The 15,801-nt window shown below is 45.4% G+C and overlaps 1 protein-coding gene across 1 annotated transcript in view; it reads right to left on the bottom strand.

The window, feature by feature from the left end:
• Window positions 1-6,415: 6,415 nt before the first annotated feature.
• Window positions 6,416-15,801, bottom strand: part of LOC128878583 (uncharacterized) — a 198,224-nt gene continuing 188,838 nt past the window's right edge. Inside the window, exon 4 of the mRNA XM_054126876.1 lies at window positions 6,416-6,815. Coding sequence (XP_053982851.1) covers window positions 6,780-6,815 — 36 coding nt within the window. The 3' untranslated portion in view covers window positions 6,416-6,779. The remainder of the gene's footprint in view (window positions 6,816-15,801) is intronic.

The following is a 15,801-nucleotide window of genomic DNA, read 5'->3' as shown; positions in this document are numbered from 1 at the left end:
ATCGTTAAAAGGAGTCGCTGTCGGAGGCGAGCATCTGTTTATCGACTGTCGACGGTAATCAATTACTTACCCCGCTGCTCGGTGCAACAGGGGTGGAAATATTGCTGTTGGCGAAAATTTGACCTGTATTTTATCGCATTCCGCCAAACTTTCAGTGGCCAAAAGTTCAGGGGAATTGTTGACGAAATTCTGATGACATATTGATGACGTGTTTTAACCTTTTTGTATCTTACGGGTGGATTATCGGAGAATCGTGATGTTTAGTATCTGGGCTTCTGTGTACGAGGCACTGACGCCATTAAAGTTTTAAATATAGTCATTTAGGGGTGGCGAGGTATTGACAGAGAAGGTGACATATTCAGGAAAAGTTCAACGTGAAAGGAACCTTTCACTCTGTAAGAATTTGTTTCGAACAAAGATGATCGATTCTCTGACAAGGTTAAACACGTTAAACGAATAATATCAGCAAGAATGAACTTGTTAAACCGCGATTTGAACTTAGCTGCTCCGTTTGCTAGACAGTTGCTCTATCAATTTACTCGCTCGGTTAACGGATAAATTCCTCCTCCTCGAGCTCACTGTCCACCGAGTGACTGTACAATTATAATAATAGTTTATCCGACACTCTGACTTCAGCTCTTAATTACGCTCTTTATACCTCTTCACTCTTCAGCCGTCTCTGATTCTAACTCTTACAATTAGACGCGTTGGGCTCCTTCATTCTGATCCCCTCTTTCCCAGCACTCTTACTCTTAAGCGTTCTAACTCCGACTTTCACTGCTCGTCTCGCTGCCTCTGAGTGCATCCTCAATCTCACTTTAACTTCTCCTTCGCTCCCCGTATAATCACAAGCGCGTAAACTCGCACATTCCTCTGTCGGTGTTGCGCATCCGTTCGCCATTCTTCATCTTTACAAGCACTCACTTCATCTATTCGTCAATTTTATTATCGTTGATTCTCAATGACGTACATTTTGTTCGTCGATAAAAATAATATTCTGCGCGCCACAAACTTTATAGAAATTAATATTTTTATATTTGGACGTGGTTCACAGCAATCTTTTCGGGCGTACACAGTAATGATTCGCATCTTCCACGCACTCACTTTTTATATCTAAAGATCTTGTTACAAGTTCGCCGCCATTAGCTCGGCGATACAACAGGAAAATCGTATTCCCCATCATTGTTCAAATAACAAGTATCGTTAATAATTAATTTAACTGTTGTCAGAAATTAATTTTTAATTATTCAAATGGTAAACCTTAAGTTTAGGGGAGACAGCTTCGATGACCTTGATCTTGACAAATGTTGTCAAGGGCACCCTCCTGAGTAACATCCAAGAGATTTTAGCCATCGGACATTTTTTATTAAAAAGGTATTAGCATATAATGATCACACATTTACACATACGAACACGCTATATACAGATGCTATACACGCTATATACGAAACCCCGACCAACCAGAGACCTCGTATGCGTGGAGTGCCCGCGGTAGCGTCTGAGCGTGGCTGTTTAGCGCGTAGCCTATTCTACTGCGGCTGCCTAGCGCGTAGCCTGTGCTACTGTGGCTGTCTAGCGCGTAGCCTATTCTACTGCGGCTGTCTAGCACGTGGCCTACGCTGCCTACGCACCGCGGGCGCTCCACCGGCATACTCGCAGTAGCGTACGAGCGCGGCCGCTTTGAGTATAGCCTATACTACTGCGGGCGCTCCGCCGGCATCCTCGCACTCTGATTGGTCGGGGTTTTCTGTTAATATCTCCTTAACGAAACCGCGGACAACATTTTCGCTACGGAAAAAGTTGTTTCAAATCACCCCACGAATAATACAAGAAATCAAAACAAAACAGTATATGATTTTTATATGCTAATAACTTTTTAATAAAAAATTTCCGACTGCTAAAACCTCTTGATGAATACTTATTCTGAACCATAATTGTTACTAATATTTAAGGGAAGTATTGTTAATAATTTTATATACAACGTTGGTAACGTCAGACCGATGTAACGTTTGCGTTAAATTTTCACGCAGAATAAGGTATGAAAGAAACTGCACGACAGTGGTAATAATAAAACGTTTCTCCGAGTATCCTCTAAACAGGCCACTCGTGCTTAATAAATTTGACTAGTGAACCAAATATTCCTTTCCGATCTCCGATGCAAGTTCAAAGGATAAAATTAATTCGGACGATTGGTGTTGTGTTCGCAGGCGAGCTCGATTTTTCATAGCTTTCCTTTGTGACTCCATCGTTCCGTAAAACTCTATGGCGTAGGCTCCACCGACCGCATACGGCTACTAAAAAATAAGGCGCGGTGCAATGGTTTTGCCCAAGTTATCCTTAATTACCGTGAAATCACATTTTTCCGCTGCTTAATCGTTCGAATCGGTGCAATTAGGTCGCGGATACCAGTGACCCATTAAATTTCCGATATACAAGCGACAGCCGTCCGGAAAACGCTCGGTTTAATTCATTGCGGTGGTCAGCCGATCGAATACTGGCCTCTAACCTATATCAAAATTTCCTGTGCGTGTTATTTCGGCATTTCGTTGCGGAAATGCAATTTCATAAATTCCTCACCGTCGCTGGACTCGAAATGAGCTCTGGAAACCCTTGCAAAGTATTTTAATCACACCTGGCTTTCCTTTATTTAAGGTGTGTTATTGATATTTCAATGAATATTGTTCTTTTATATTTTAATACCGTCTACAGTATCTCTTACATTCCTTTGCATATCTTTTGACTCCCTCATAACTCGGATACCTCGAGATTGTTAAACCCGTATTCTACTTGCGCATACAACACCCCTTGAGGGCTCATCACACCTGAAGCTAAAGATACTCGCATAGAACATTTGTTTATGAAGGTCATTGATTACAGATCACTTCCTCTGCAAGTCACATCTTTCCTCAATTTCTCCTTTATGCAGGTCTTATAGAATAATTGTGTGTGTTTTTTTATTGCTGTTTGAGCGAAGAGCACCCTCTACCAAGTTATACTACGATTACCAGGACACTCTGTGTACCGATTCCACGTTGTTTGCGCAGCTCGAATGTAAACCGAAAGGTCGGTAACGAACATCGCGAGCTCTGTTTTCCGAGCGTGCATTGGCGCGGATTTAACAAAGCAGAGCGACGTGTCTCGAAACAACGAAGCACGAGGGAAAATCGACGGCGCCGTTGCACACGAGCGCGAACCGACGCACGGCGGCGCGTCTTCGCGGGAAAAATACGGTAAAAATTGTTAGAAATTGCCAGGGCTGATAATCCTCAATCAAAGGGGTGCGCTGGATTGCCGTTATTTGTCAACGCGCGGGCAATCTCGCTTCCACGACGGAATCACGCTACAGGAATCGTTATCGACGCAAACTCCTCGAGGGTAAGAAAAGGGAGACAAATTTCGTGGGGTATTTCCTTCCTCCTCGGAACCCCTCGTGGCGCTAATAAAAATTGTAGGGTGGACAAATTACGCGACGATCAGCGTCGACTGCGTTCCCTCGTAACGCAGGCGTCGATTAGCCTCGTTGCTTCTCGATCGACTGTAATTTGTCAGGAGGCTGCGGGAATGGGCACATACGAGTGATTTTTTAATCAGACACGAGGAAGAGAAGATGGACTACTGGAATTATTTATAAACGCTGCAGTGGTGATGACAAACAAAAATATATGTCATGTGGTATAAGTCAGAAATGCGCAATGCCTTTGATAAGATAGACTACTGTCAATTGATACTCTGAAAACATACTCACAAAGTATGTCGAGGGAAATAAGTGGGCACATAACGACATATTTACGAATCTGTGTAACTAGGGGACGTAGATATTCGAGTACATTTCGCTCATTCCTGGTTAGAGGGGAGAAAGGTGAGCGACACTAGGGGCAGCGAAAGATTATCCGTAGAATTCAGCTGTCGGCCACTTTATTAAGACTCTAATCCCCTTGCTCGAGCAATTTTCGCGGGAATTACTGGCAGGGAAAGGGGAGGAGCAGACGGAGTGCTCGATGCGTCGTCGTCTACGATTGGAATTTGAAATATTTAATCCAGAAGAGAGAGGACGGAGGTTCGTAAAATATTGTCGGAACGGGCACTGTCACGCGGGCTCGCGTCTGTCTTCGTGCAAGTCCGTTCTGTCGCGATGGTTTGTCTTCAAAGCACGGTAAAACTACAATGCGGAATCCTGCACGGGCCGAGGAACAGGAAACACAGGTGGTCTACAAGACCAGAGCCTCGGTCACGGATATTGACATTTCATTAAACCAGATTCCTGAGGAGCGTGTGTACGTACGTTCAATTTCCGGCTGCTTGCGAAGCGAAACTAGAACTTGTCAAAATGTATGTTGTACAGTTTGGAACGCCGCGCGCCTTTGTCTACGGCGTCTGTTGAATATATCGTGCATCTTGCACGCGAACGTCGATGTAATTTTGATGAGGGAACGTGATTCTCAATTTCTTGCCGGCTGTCTCGATTCGCTGCTAACCCGAACTCTATTATTCTATTTGAACGAGGGAAAATGTATTATTTCCTCGGGTTAGAGCCCCCAAGACTTCCGTTGCGCGATCCTGGGATTCCGTTTTACCTTGAAAAAATGGGAAAATTAGTTAGGTAATAGATAAAATGTAGAAAACAAATGACTAAGTACAGTGCAAATAAATTGGATGTTAGTTTTTTTAATCTTCAGTTATTTAAAACGTTTTATTTCGATGTAATATTATCGTTCGTTCTTGTAATTCATCCTTAACGAGGTTGAAATGCTTCGATCCCAAAAAGTTGCTCGAAATATCCAATTTCGAAGGCAAAGGTCTACTTCTGGTCTTCAAACTGCTGTCGAATAATTTTCATTATTATTCAACTTCTTGCCTGTTTATCGTAGCATTCTAAAAATAATATCCTTCGTCAATTTTGAAATAAAGATTCTCTTCATACAAGTTACATTTCCATTGGTAAACTAATCTTAGAATTTTTGTTGGCGCCTGTTCCTCTCGCCGTTTCACCTCCTCCTTTCTTAAAGAGCATTTTGTTCCATTTTTGAGGCCACGTATTCGCGAGTTATGGTTTCGACGGTCTCGACGAAGGGAGTAGGCACACCACGGTGCATTTCTCTTGCAACATTTCCACCGAGAGGATCGGCCGTTATGAGTTCGGGAAGTGGGCACTACATTAAAGACGGGGGCTGGCTTTCTCATATTTATGGTTCGCGATCTATACGTCTGTCTGGAAGCGTAGACCGGGCTCGGATACCTCCGAGCAAGATGTTCATGCTGAAAAATCTAGTGAATAAGTAGATGCTAAGCAGTTTCTCCAACTAACTTTAAATGGGGGGAGCGCTACGTGAAATATTTGTGTAGTACAACAAAATTTATGTCGGCGGGGCGGAGACGCGAGAGGTTGGTCTTTAAAAAGTTTTATCAAAAGTGTTTTACATTACTTAAACGTTTTTCCAGCTTTTTGATGCTCGTACTTTTTCCGTAAAACGAGAAAAACCTTCTTTCTCACCCGAGACAAGCCTCCCGTTTAAATCCCGTCAACGTTCCATCAAAATGTTTAATTACTTTCGTTGTCCGTGGAATCAAATTTCCTGTAACGATATTATTGTCGCACTTTTTTGCAATTTTTATATCGTCGAAGGTGGCGACTGGAGGACTGCACGCACGTAATTATGGAACGTTCTTTAATCTCGAGTAATTAGTTTCTGTTCCGAGGGATGAGAATTCATTACTTTACCGTTCGTGTAATTGTTAATTTATCTTATGTAAGGAACACACGAGTACCTACTCCGTGTTTCTACTGATGTATATGTTATGATGTTGCATTTGTACATACGTACATATTTTCATAGAGTTATTTTACCCTGTTCCATATGCGGTGCTCTACATTTTCTACAGTTGACCGTTTACACGACGTTGCATTTTCTTCTATATTATCGTAGAATTTAGAATGAAAAATAAATATCTAGTTCTTAAAAATAAGAATTAAAAGGTGCCCGAAGAGGGATCTCTTTTCATTACCAATCGTCGGAACAGTTTTCGCGTTTAATATTTTGTAAGTAGTACTTCGCGAGTACTTATCGAGAATCATTTAAATCGTACGATTCTTCCCGGGTAATATGAATATCAAACCCCCCCTTTCCCGTTTATAAGCTGCTTTGCGTCGCAACGGCACAACGAGAGAGGAAAAGTTCTTTCAGAGGCGAGTAACAATAATGCAGCCTGGCGTTCGTAAGAAAACAGGAACGCGCGTAAGAGTTTGGATACTAAGTTGTGTCGTCCTGGCGTCGCAATGAAAAACCCTCCGAGGATTCGAAGCGTCGTCCCAACCACCCCCTCTGATCTTCCCCCACCCCCCCAACTTGTTCCCCAACCCCCTGATATCAGATCTGTACGTGTATTTGTACAGTATTAAAACTTGAAACTCGGCAGCGTCCGGGAGTTTTAAGCCCCGAAAGTTCCTGTCCTCCTTTCAGTATTTATGCTACGCGTATTTCAAGAGCTTTTGTCCGCGGGGTCTGCAAAGCTCATTGGGTTAGTCAAACACATTTATCACTCGCCTCGACGTCTATACATTTCGCGACCTGCAGTTCGGCGTATATATACATTTATTTTACAGATGTACACGTTTGCGGGGACGGCTCCCATTGTCCCACGGTTTTTCCCTGTTTCCGGTGGACTCTGTTGAATTTTCTACGCGATTAACCACCGTGAACCAACCGTTTTCTGATTTGCCATCGAACTTCCCTGAATGCGATATCACACGTCTGACAGTCCGGTTGCTGGCTCGCTATTTGTCAAATATGCTTCAATGCGGTTGTCATGTGTGTCATCTGAAACGAGGAGAAAAATTTATATCTCGATTAAAATGAAATTTAGGTGAAGAAATAATATAGGAGAGCTTGCTTTAACCCTTTGCACTCCAGAAGCTCCACGTGCACTAGCAAACCATTTCGAAAACATCCCCGAATACAAAATTAACCCTTTACACTCGAGGCCTTTTTTTCTGGTATCTACCAGCAACTCGAAATGCTTTCTTAAGTTTCTATTGCCACAAATGCTAAAAATGCAAAAGCTTAGATTGACTTCGAAGATGGGATCTCTAATTTGAGATTTGAAAGGAGGTCACTTTTACTCCTTCGACAATCATTTTATTGACACTTCGAGTTCCAATGAAATTAAACTTAAACAAACATTATTGCTGTTTGATTTACTGCGTCAAACTTGGTGGTGGCCAAGAGTCATCTCTCTAGAACAAAGGATTAAAAATACAACATTAACTTTTGCCCTGTTAATCAACCACCGTGGCCCATTCAACTCTCGCGAGGCGTCCCTGGGACGATTCCTCGAAAAAGGAGGAACGTAAACGTCCCCATGGAAAGAGAAAACTTTCATTGGCGATCTCGAAAGATCTCTTTTCCACCCCCTCACCCCGTGTCACCGTCCCGCGGTCGTTTCTCCGTTTCGCTCGTGTTCCACCGCGGAGTCCGTAAATTTTAGCAATTTCTGGAGTGCTGCTGGCTGGCCTCTCCTCGCCGCGGCAGCGGCAGGAATAATAACGTGACGACAGAGCCCAATTGTCCCCTTATTGCCGCGAAGTTTCTATTCAGAACATCTTTTTGTGCGTTACTACCGGCGGACGTGGGAGTGAAAGTCGTATCTTGCCACGGCGGTTGGAAGGGCAACCTTGCGATTCAGCCGAGCGACGTGGGAGGGTTGCCAACTTCGCTATATGATAATGGACCGACGATGCCTACCCGATCTATATACGCCTCCTCCGTATAGATGTATTCTGCAGATTAATATATAGCTGTATATATACATATATACACGATATTTAGAAGCAACCGTATCTCAACCCCTCTGGTGCCTGATTTTCCTCGTGTTGCGTCGCGCGGAATAGAACGGCCGGAAGTTAGCTGGAATAAACACGAGACGGTTGCGAAGATGAGGCTAAATAGCCAAAAATGTACGTGCTGTTATTATCGTTAACGAATGAAAAGTTAGCGGTGACTGGTGCTGGTGTGTTTCTTCGGAGTAATCTTTAGCCTCGTGTAAACAGAAATGTACATTCCACGTAACAATTCTCTCCTATCTTGAACGAAGAAGAAAGAGCCACTAAACTAACCTATTCTTTGCAATATCCCCCTCCTCGGCTCAAGATCGAAGTAGTTAAACAACAACCACCCAGCCAAATCAAACAACGCACCCAAAAAGGGACAATAACGAACTCCAGACGTTTCCCACCACGAAAATGCACGGAACGAAACGCCCAGGCTTAATCGCAGCGACGCAGAGTCCTAATCACGAGCAAGCGACAACTCCGAAATCCCGGCTCGTCGCCTCTGCCTCGACTCGATTGTTAAACGGCCAATAAAGTCGCGCAATCTCTTCCAGGCTGACAGCGGCCGACAATGGGACGATCCCGCGGGCCCGTACCTCTCGAATAATGTATTTGATTTTGGTTTTCAAAGGACCAGCGAAATATATACACGCACACAGGGCTCAACGAGAAGGAGGGAGGGATATGCGTGCATGCGTACCCTCGAAATATAAACGGGGCCACGTGTCTACTTTAAACAGAGCCGCGAAGGGTTCCCCATGCCAGGGACCCGACGCACCGTCACCGTCGCGTTCGGATTCAAACTCGATGATCCCGAGCCGAGAGTGCGCTGAACCGTAAGGTATTGTAGCCAGGGGTAGCAGCCACCCCTCGTTGCCTTTCCTAAACCCCGCAGCCACCACCGGCGCTACCAGTGTTGTACAATCACTACCACCGTAACAGTCACCGAGTATTACCTTCTGGCTCTTTCCCTTCGCTCTCTCTCCCATTCTCCATCCCCGCAGACTAGAGGGGGGACTCCAGATTATTTCACACAGTTTTCGAACAGCCCATTAAAAGCCGACTCGCTGGGGAGATAAACGCTGATTCGGTAGCCGTCCCGGCTCACCTCATCCCCCGTTCGACTCCTCCGTTTCGTCTTTCGTTTCCACGACGGGTACTCCTCGCCCTAGACCGCCCGCGGAGCTTTGTTCTCCGCTTCCTCTGTTCCAGGGGGTTCATCAAGGTGCGCGACAATGAGACCTTGCGAAACGACGGATCGTCGACCAGGCGAGGGCACTTTGTTCGCGGCGATTGTTTGTCGACTTGCGTCCTTCTAGACGCCCGTAGATTGGCGTCATGAGACCACTGGGGATGGATCGACCCTTCTAACGAGGGACCTTCTCGAACCCCCCGAAAAATTGGTAAATTTGAAAACACTGGGGGCAAGTGGGGTGGGTCATTCGTAATAAAATAGCATTTTTCGTTAGGGTTGTACGGTTTGAGGGTGGGTCGTTGAGATGGGTAGAGCTTAACTGTCTTGTAGGGGTTTGGTCGTCTTCATTAGCGGAGTAATGTAACAGAGTTTGAGCGTGTAATTGATGATAAGTTTCAGAGTAGGAATGGAACTAGTATCCGTGGACAGTTTGCGAACTAGCAAGGAGTTGTGCGGAGACTCCGAATTAGGTGATGCTTGTACTTCCATTAAATTCAGTAAAATGATACTTGAGTGCCTGTTTTCTTTGAAGTTTAAAAACTGTCGACGAAGCTCTGCTACAAAGTCTCCATTGACAACACTTGGTCGCTTTGCTGCTAATGTAAAACACGGCAACCTTTCCACGCGTCGTCACCGTGCTACTTTCGAGGCTCTGATGCAACAGCAAAGGTTGCAGCGATCGAGGCTCTACCGCTTCGACGCGTGATATTAAATCGTTGACGCGGAAAAGTGTAACGGCGAAGTTTCCTCCGTCTTCGTGTTTGTTAGAGACACAAACGTCGGCTCGATTTCCGATTAGTTCACTTTATAGTTCTGGGTTCTCTGTTTCCACGATCCCACGGATCGTCGCTGCCATTCCCGTGTCTCCTTTCCTCTTCGTTCAGGTTCGATTTGGTTCGCTGGCTTCCTTTCCCGAGACGGATGCCCCGCAGCGATCCGTTTTGTGTTTCGCGTATCGGCTTTTCAGGATACGTAACCATAAAAATTCTGAAACGCGGTGCCAAAGTGATGCGTCAAGTCGCCGTTCTATCGGAAACGCGCGGAGTCCTCGCGCGGACGAGCGATGCCGCGCAATTTCTTGCTCCAGTTGGCAAGCGTCGCTTTGAATATTTTTAATAGAAACAGACGACGGAGCCGGGACCAAGCGCGGAAACAAACGGAACGCGGGCGAGTTTGCAAGAAAACAGTTTGTAATGCCAAACACGGCGTGTAACGATTCTACGCGGAATGCATTTCCATTTGCTTGGAGTATTATTTGGAGTCTTCAAAGCGTTCGACCGCTCGAAACGCGAGTATCAGTTTCACGGAGAATTAAACGCTGCGGTTAGAACTGCGAACAGAGGAATTATTATTCCAGCAAAGGATGATCATTTTCATACATATTTTGTAACAGAAGTTGATTCGAGTTTGCATAGCGTACTTTGTTAAATATGTATTCCGTAGAGATTTCATATGGAGGATGTGAAACGGGGTAGAAACTTTGGGAGAAATGTGAACATGTAGGTATTCATAGTTGACATTATTGAAATTCAGTCTGCTTTGAATAAAGGATCAAATGATATTATTAATTATATTCACAGACGAGAAATTAAATTCATTTTCAATGTTTGATTTAAAGGACAACAGTTTCCTTCCATAATAAGCAAATTTTTCTAAATTATTCTTTGAAATAAATAATTTCCAAGCGGGCTCAACGAATGTCTCGTTCGCCTTGATTGACCAATTAAAGTTGGAGGCATCGAACGGGCGAACGTCGACAGACGCAACCCTCTGGCAGGTTCTCTCCCTTTCTCAGTCTTCTGCTGCGCGGAGATTTCATTCAATGGCATCCTTTTCGAGCCAGACACCCCGCGGCGTTCTGTTTCGCGTTTCCCGTATCGGTCAGACCGAACTGCTGTCGAGATGCATAACAATGGCGAGCTGAAACGTAGGACGGCGTCGAATTGTCGTCGTAACCGGAAATGTAGCGGGTTCTCCTACGGTCGAGGGATACGTTTATCTCGCCACGTGGCTTCCTCTTCGACTGCTGGGAGCGATAAAAATTACACGTGTCGTCTGTTTTTTCAATTCACTCACACCCACGCGCGTCTGGCAGGTGACGGTGTCACCCTACTGTCTGTAATCCTGTCAGCACGTTTTTGACAGGGAATACGACTCTCGTTGTTCACCGGTGTCATTCTAATTCCGTGGAGCTGATTTTCGACCAAAATAAGTGCACGCGTCGGTGGAAGGAATTATTTATGAAAAATAGGGTGAGTGTTGACGGACTAGGGTAGTTTCCTGTGGGTAAACAAAATATTCTGATGGTGCCTCGAGTGGTTTGGTGTTCGATGAGTGTCGAATTTTTACATGGAATATGTGCACGATTTTTTAACGAGTTTAATGATATATGAGCCGTTCACTGCACAAATCGATCAACTACACTTTTTGAAAAATCCTAAATTTAAGAATCAAAGCATTTGGTATAGCCATAACTTTTTATATTTATAATAACTTTTCCAAGTAATAAAGATTAACACCATTAAACGACAAAATTTTGTTGGCCATTAAATAATAAATAATTTATATCAGAGGCCAATGTACATTATTTCATCGCATTTCTCAACTTTTTGATTTATGGTGTCGTGCAATGAACGGCTCATTTATTAGGTATTTTTAATGTAATACTTTGTCTTGACGTAATAATGTGCCTTCACAATATACGTCGCCATAATGGACTAAATATGCTGCGTGCATTTGGTCTAATAAAAGTGTCCGTTCTACGACGCTATTTCAGTTCTGTTTCCGAGAAAGGTTTTTTGTGTTTCACGGAAAGCTATTCACGCGTGAACGTCGCATAATTGTGGTATATACCGTGCAAATGAATTGCCCGACATAGGGCCGCGGCGAATGAAGCAACATAATTTCCCCGCTATGAACGTCTATGGTCCAATTCGCAGCTATCTGTCGAGCGTAATCGATCCAGCGGCCTAACGTAATTTATCCGGCACGAGAGCCACTTAAAACCGTTCAGCTGCATCGAAAAATAGCGATCTCGCTCCAAAAGGAAAAACGAAACTGGCGTTCCATCGATGGAAAGACAAGAATGGAAGGAGAGCGTCCGTGAGGGGAGACGTTTCCTATTACGCTAAAAAGGAGATTATGCCAAGATTTAATTCCGTTGGAACGCTGTACTCGAATTAAATGTCCCGGAAGACATCGCGGAGGACACTTAAGTACGAAGGAGACCAGGAGTCGTAACGTCGGTATCTAGCAAATAAAACACTCGAGGCCGCTTCTCTTTATTCCGGGCGGCTGTAAATATGCAAATTGTCAGGACTACCGTCCTTCTTTGTCTAAAGGATGCCGAACGACGATGGGGCGTCGGTGGCGGCGGGGCACAGGCCGATGAGATTCAATTTACTTCCACCAAAACGGTGTACGCGGTAATACACTTTGGATGCACCGTACCCTCCACTATATTATTGCCTTCGTAATAACGTGACAGTAATTTGTATGCAAAATCGTTTCCCTCAGCTATCCGGCCGCGTAAACGTCCGCCTGGGAAGTTTTCTTTGTTTGTAAGCTCAACTATCTTCAAACTTGATAGATCGACGGATTCTGTTTAAGATCCTCATGCTCTTCTTCCCTCCTCGCGCCTTATTTGTTCCCTCTGAGCTATCCTAAATCTTAGTTGCCAGATCTCTCCTAAAATCTAAAATATCGACCGTGCCGTGTGTCGGAGACAATACTGAGCTAGCAGTTCCAAAACCTGAACGACTTAAGCGGGAATACAGGAAGAACTACCACGATTACTCTATCTCTTCTCCCGTTCGAAATTAAACTCGCCATTCCTCACCAGGACGATATCGGCAATCAATTCAAAATGTTTGACGGATTTCGCCGATTTCCCCCGTTTCGGTTTATCGAGCGTTTCCATCTGTCTGGCGCGAACGGAACCGGAACGCGGCTCGAACTCCCCGTAATATACCGCTATCATCGGTCTCGGGGGGCTGGGAAAACAAATGCCGCGAAAAGGAGAGGAGGCGCGGACGAGGAACCGACAAGAATCCAGCGAGGACGGGAAAGACTACGAAAATTTATTTCAACCATCCAATTGTATTTTCCTAAGTGGAGGCCCGCGCTCCGTCGATAGCTCATCCAGAGAGGTTCCTCTTATCTCGGTTAACCGAGTGATGGATGTCGATCTCCCTCCAATTCCTGAGCTATATCGGCCCTTTACTTTCCGAAGAGGAACGCGCTCGAAGGAAGAGCGCCCGTGCAGCACAAATAAATCTAACCGTGGTCGATCTCATGAAGTCCTTCCCCAACAAGATTCCTTCGGCCCGCACGGGATCGGGGGAAATACATGCAAAGGGGTGAAAGCGGACTTCTCGTCGAGGCACTCGCGATAAAAGGTTTCCCTCCATTGCTACTTTTGTGTAATTCTGCTTCGTGTATCCGCGGCTTCCGCTTCGGCTGTCTGGCCGCTATCTCCTCCGAAAGAAGATTTACATCCCGAACGTTCTTACTTAAATTGCGATACCAGTCACGGGGAAAGCACGGAGCGAGGCGGGGAGCAGGAGTTTCGTTGCGATTCGTTTTGTTTAAAATATGCAGTCGAGCTACACGATTCGCAATGGTGGTGTAGCTAACATCGCGTAACCCTGATGCCACTTCAACCGATTGAATCGCGAAGAATGCATCGAGAAATAGTGGTTAGAACGTGAGGTAATTAGCAGCACTCGACAATGCAGAGCAGTCGATCGATAAAGCAGGTTGACTTACTGGCAATGCAGGGGACTCTGTTGATAAATGCTGCGATGAAATGAAACTCTACGTTGTCGACGCTTATCGACGGAATGCACAGCGTCATCGACGGAGAAATGAGTGAGATGTGGCACTGTACGCTTGACACAGTGTTTTGTTACAAACAGCGGCTCTGAAGCACCGTAGGCTACATCACAAGCCGTATCATATTTTAGCGGTCGCAGGTAGGACGATAAACTAGATCCAGAATTCGTGAGCTTGGAATAGCCTTGCATTATTTAACGCGGTACAGGAAAAGTACATTTCCTTCGTTAGCGAAGTTTGCTCAAGATGGTCGGATCTGTTGTTGGTTGAAAATGCTCTCTAAGGAGACTGTTTAAACCTTTAACCCTTTGCACTCCGAATTATATTTCAATTTCGTTATCAGCAGCTTCCAACGCTTTCAAGTGTTTTTTTTTTTTTTTAATTTACGCCATCATTCGATAACCAATGTTTCTATAATTCATCTCCTCTTCCCAAAATCGAGCAACTCCTCATTCCTATGAAGAAGAACTCATACTCAGATGAAGCGGGCACGCGGCCGATCGTTCAGGTTTGCAATTCTAGCGAGCACCTGGAAAGCGGAGAAGGCTCGAGCGGAGCGAAGAGTCGAGCGGTTGTAAAACGATCGAGCACGACATCGGTGGCCATCGATGGCCTCTTTGAGTGGGAATCTCCTCCAGTGGCAACACGATTCCGCAAGAAATGGACTCGTGGCTTTCTGGAACGGTCAATTCGAACGATGAGCACGCCTCCGCGCGCAGATAGAAACCGAGATATGAGAGGAAACGACGGAGGAACACACGAGGCTTCGCGGCAAAGGAAACAGATGTGTAGGTATCCCCTTTGTGACTGCGAGGCAGTCAATATTCCCCAGAGATCCGGTTGATCAGCTCTATCCCGGAGGTCGAACGCGACGAGGGGTGCGTCGATCGCGCCACCAGAGCCTTGACAACCCCCCGTAGGCCCCCTTTCGCCCCCAACGAAATTCTTCAACGATAAACGTGAATGAAAAAAAAAGGAAGAGAAAGCAAAGCGTCGAATCGCGACGAGGAAATTTTTGCTTCTCCTCCACGACTCCCCCGCCCCTGTTCGCGATGTCATTGGCAATACGACTGGGAAGAATATGCTGGTGAATCGGATCGTAATAAAGGGTGGCAGTCTCCGGGGATTCGATCGATCGGTTGTTCCGGAGACCGAGAACCCTTGCGCAAGGGTTTGCTAATCGCGTATCGAGACTTCAATCTCTTGGTACGGGTCCATAAAACGCGCGAGAGGTAGTTGGCTGGGTGGTCGAGTGGATCGCTGGGGAAAAGAAGAAATAATAACTCGTTACGTTCGGATATTGAAATCTAGTGTTCCTTTCGAGATCGAGATCTCTGCATAAACTGCGCAAAGTTTTAATTTATATATTGTTGCAGAAGAGTTCCCCGCTTTCTCTGGTGTAACGAATTATGCCCAACGAGAAACGATCAAGACGGAGATAAATACTCTGATCCTCGAGTCCAGCCCACTCAAGATAATGAAAATAGGAAGTATCGTCCTCTCTGGATCGAACAGCGTCGTTTCACAAGGGGTCGGAACACCGTTAAAAGTAAAACTCTCGCGAACACGAGAAATTTAATTCCCCGTCCAAGGAATAACCCTCGAAGAGGTTCGAAAATGGCGTCGAGGCGACGAGCTGCAGCTGCAGGGAGGAAGAAGCGCTAAGTACCGTGTAAAGGATTGTCAATACCCTTGTACTTTCGTCGTGTATCGACGGGCTCGCTCCGTAGGGAACGTAACTTTCGAAGGCAAGGCGTGGAGAACGAGAAAAATGATCAAAAGGAGCCCCCAGGATCCTCGCCCTCGCGCCTCGAGTATGTGAGTATTGCGAGAGGGTGGCGGCTGGGATCGTGGAAAAGCATCGTCAACTGGAGCAAGGAGGGTGTTCGAGTCGAACTCGAAGAAGGAGGAACTCGCGTCTGTCTGGTTTCAATTAATCAGCGTTTGC

This window comes from Hylaeus volcanicus, chromosome 1 (assembly GCF_026283585.1).
Source record: "Hylaeus volcanicus isolate JK05 chromosome 1, UHH_iyHylVolc1.0_haploid, whole genome shotgun sequence".
Lineage (NCBI taxonomy): Eukaryota > Metazoa > Arthropoda > Insecta > Hymenoptera > Colletidae > Hylaeus > Hylaeus volcanicus.
Note: the sequence above shows the minus strand (reverse complement) of the source record. Positions and strands in the feature narration are given on the sequence as shown.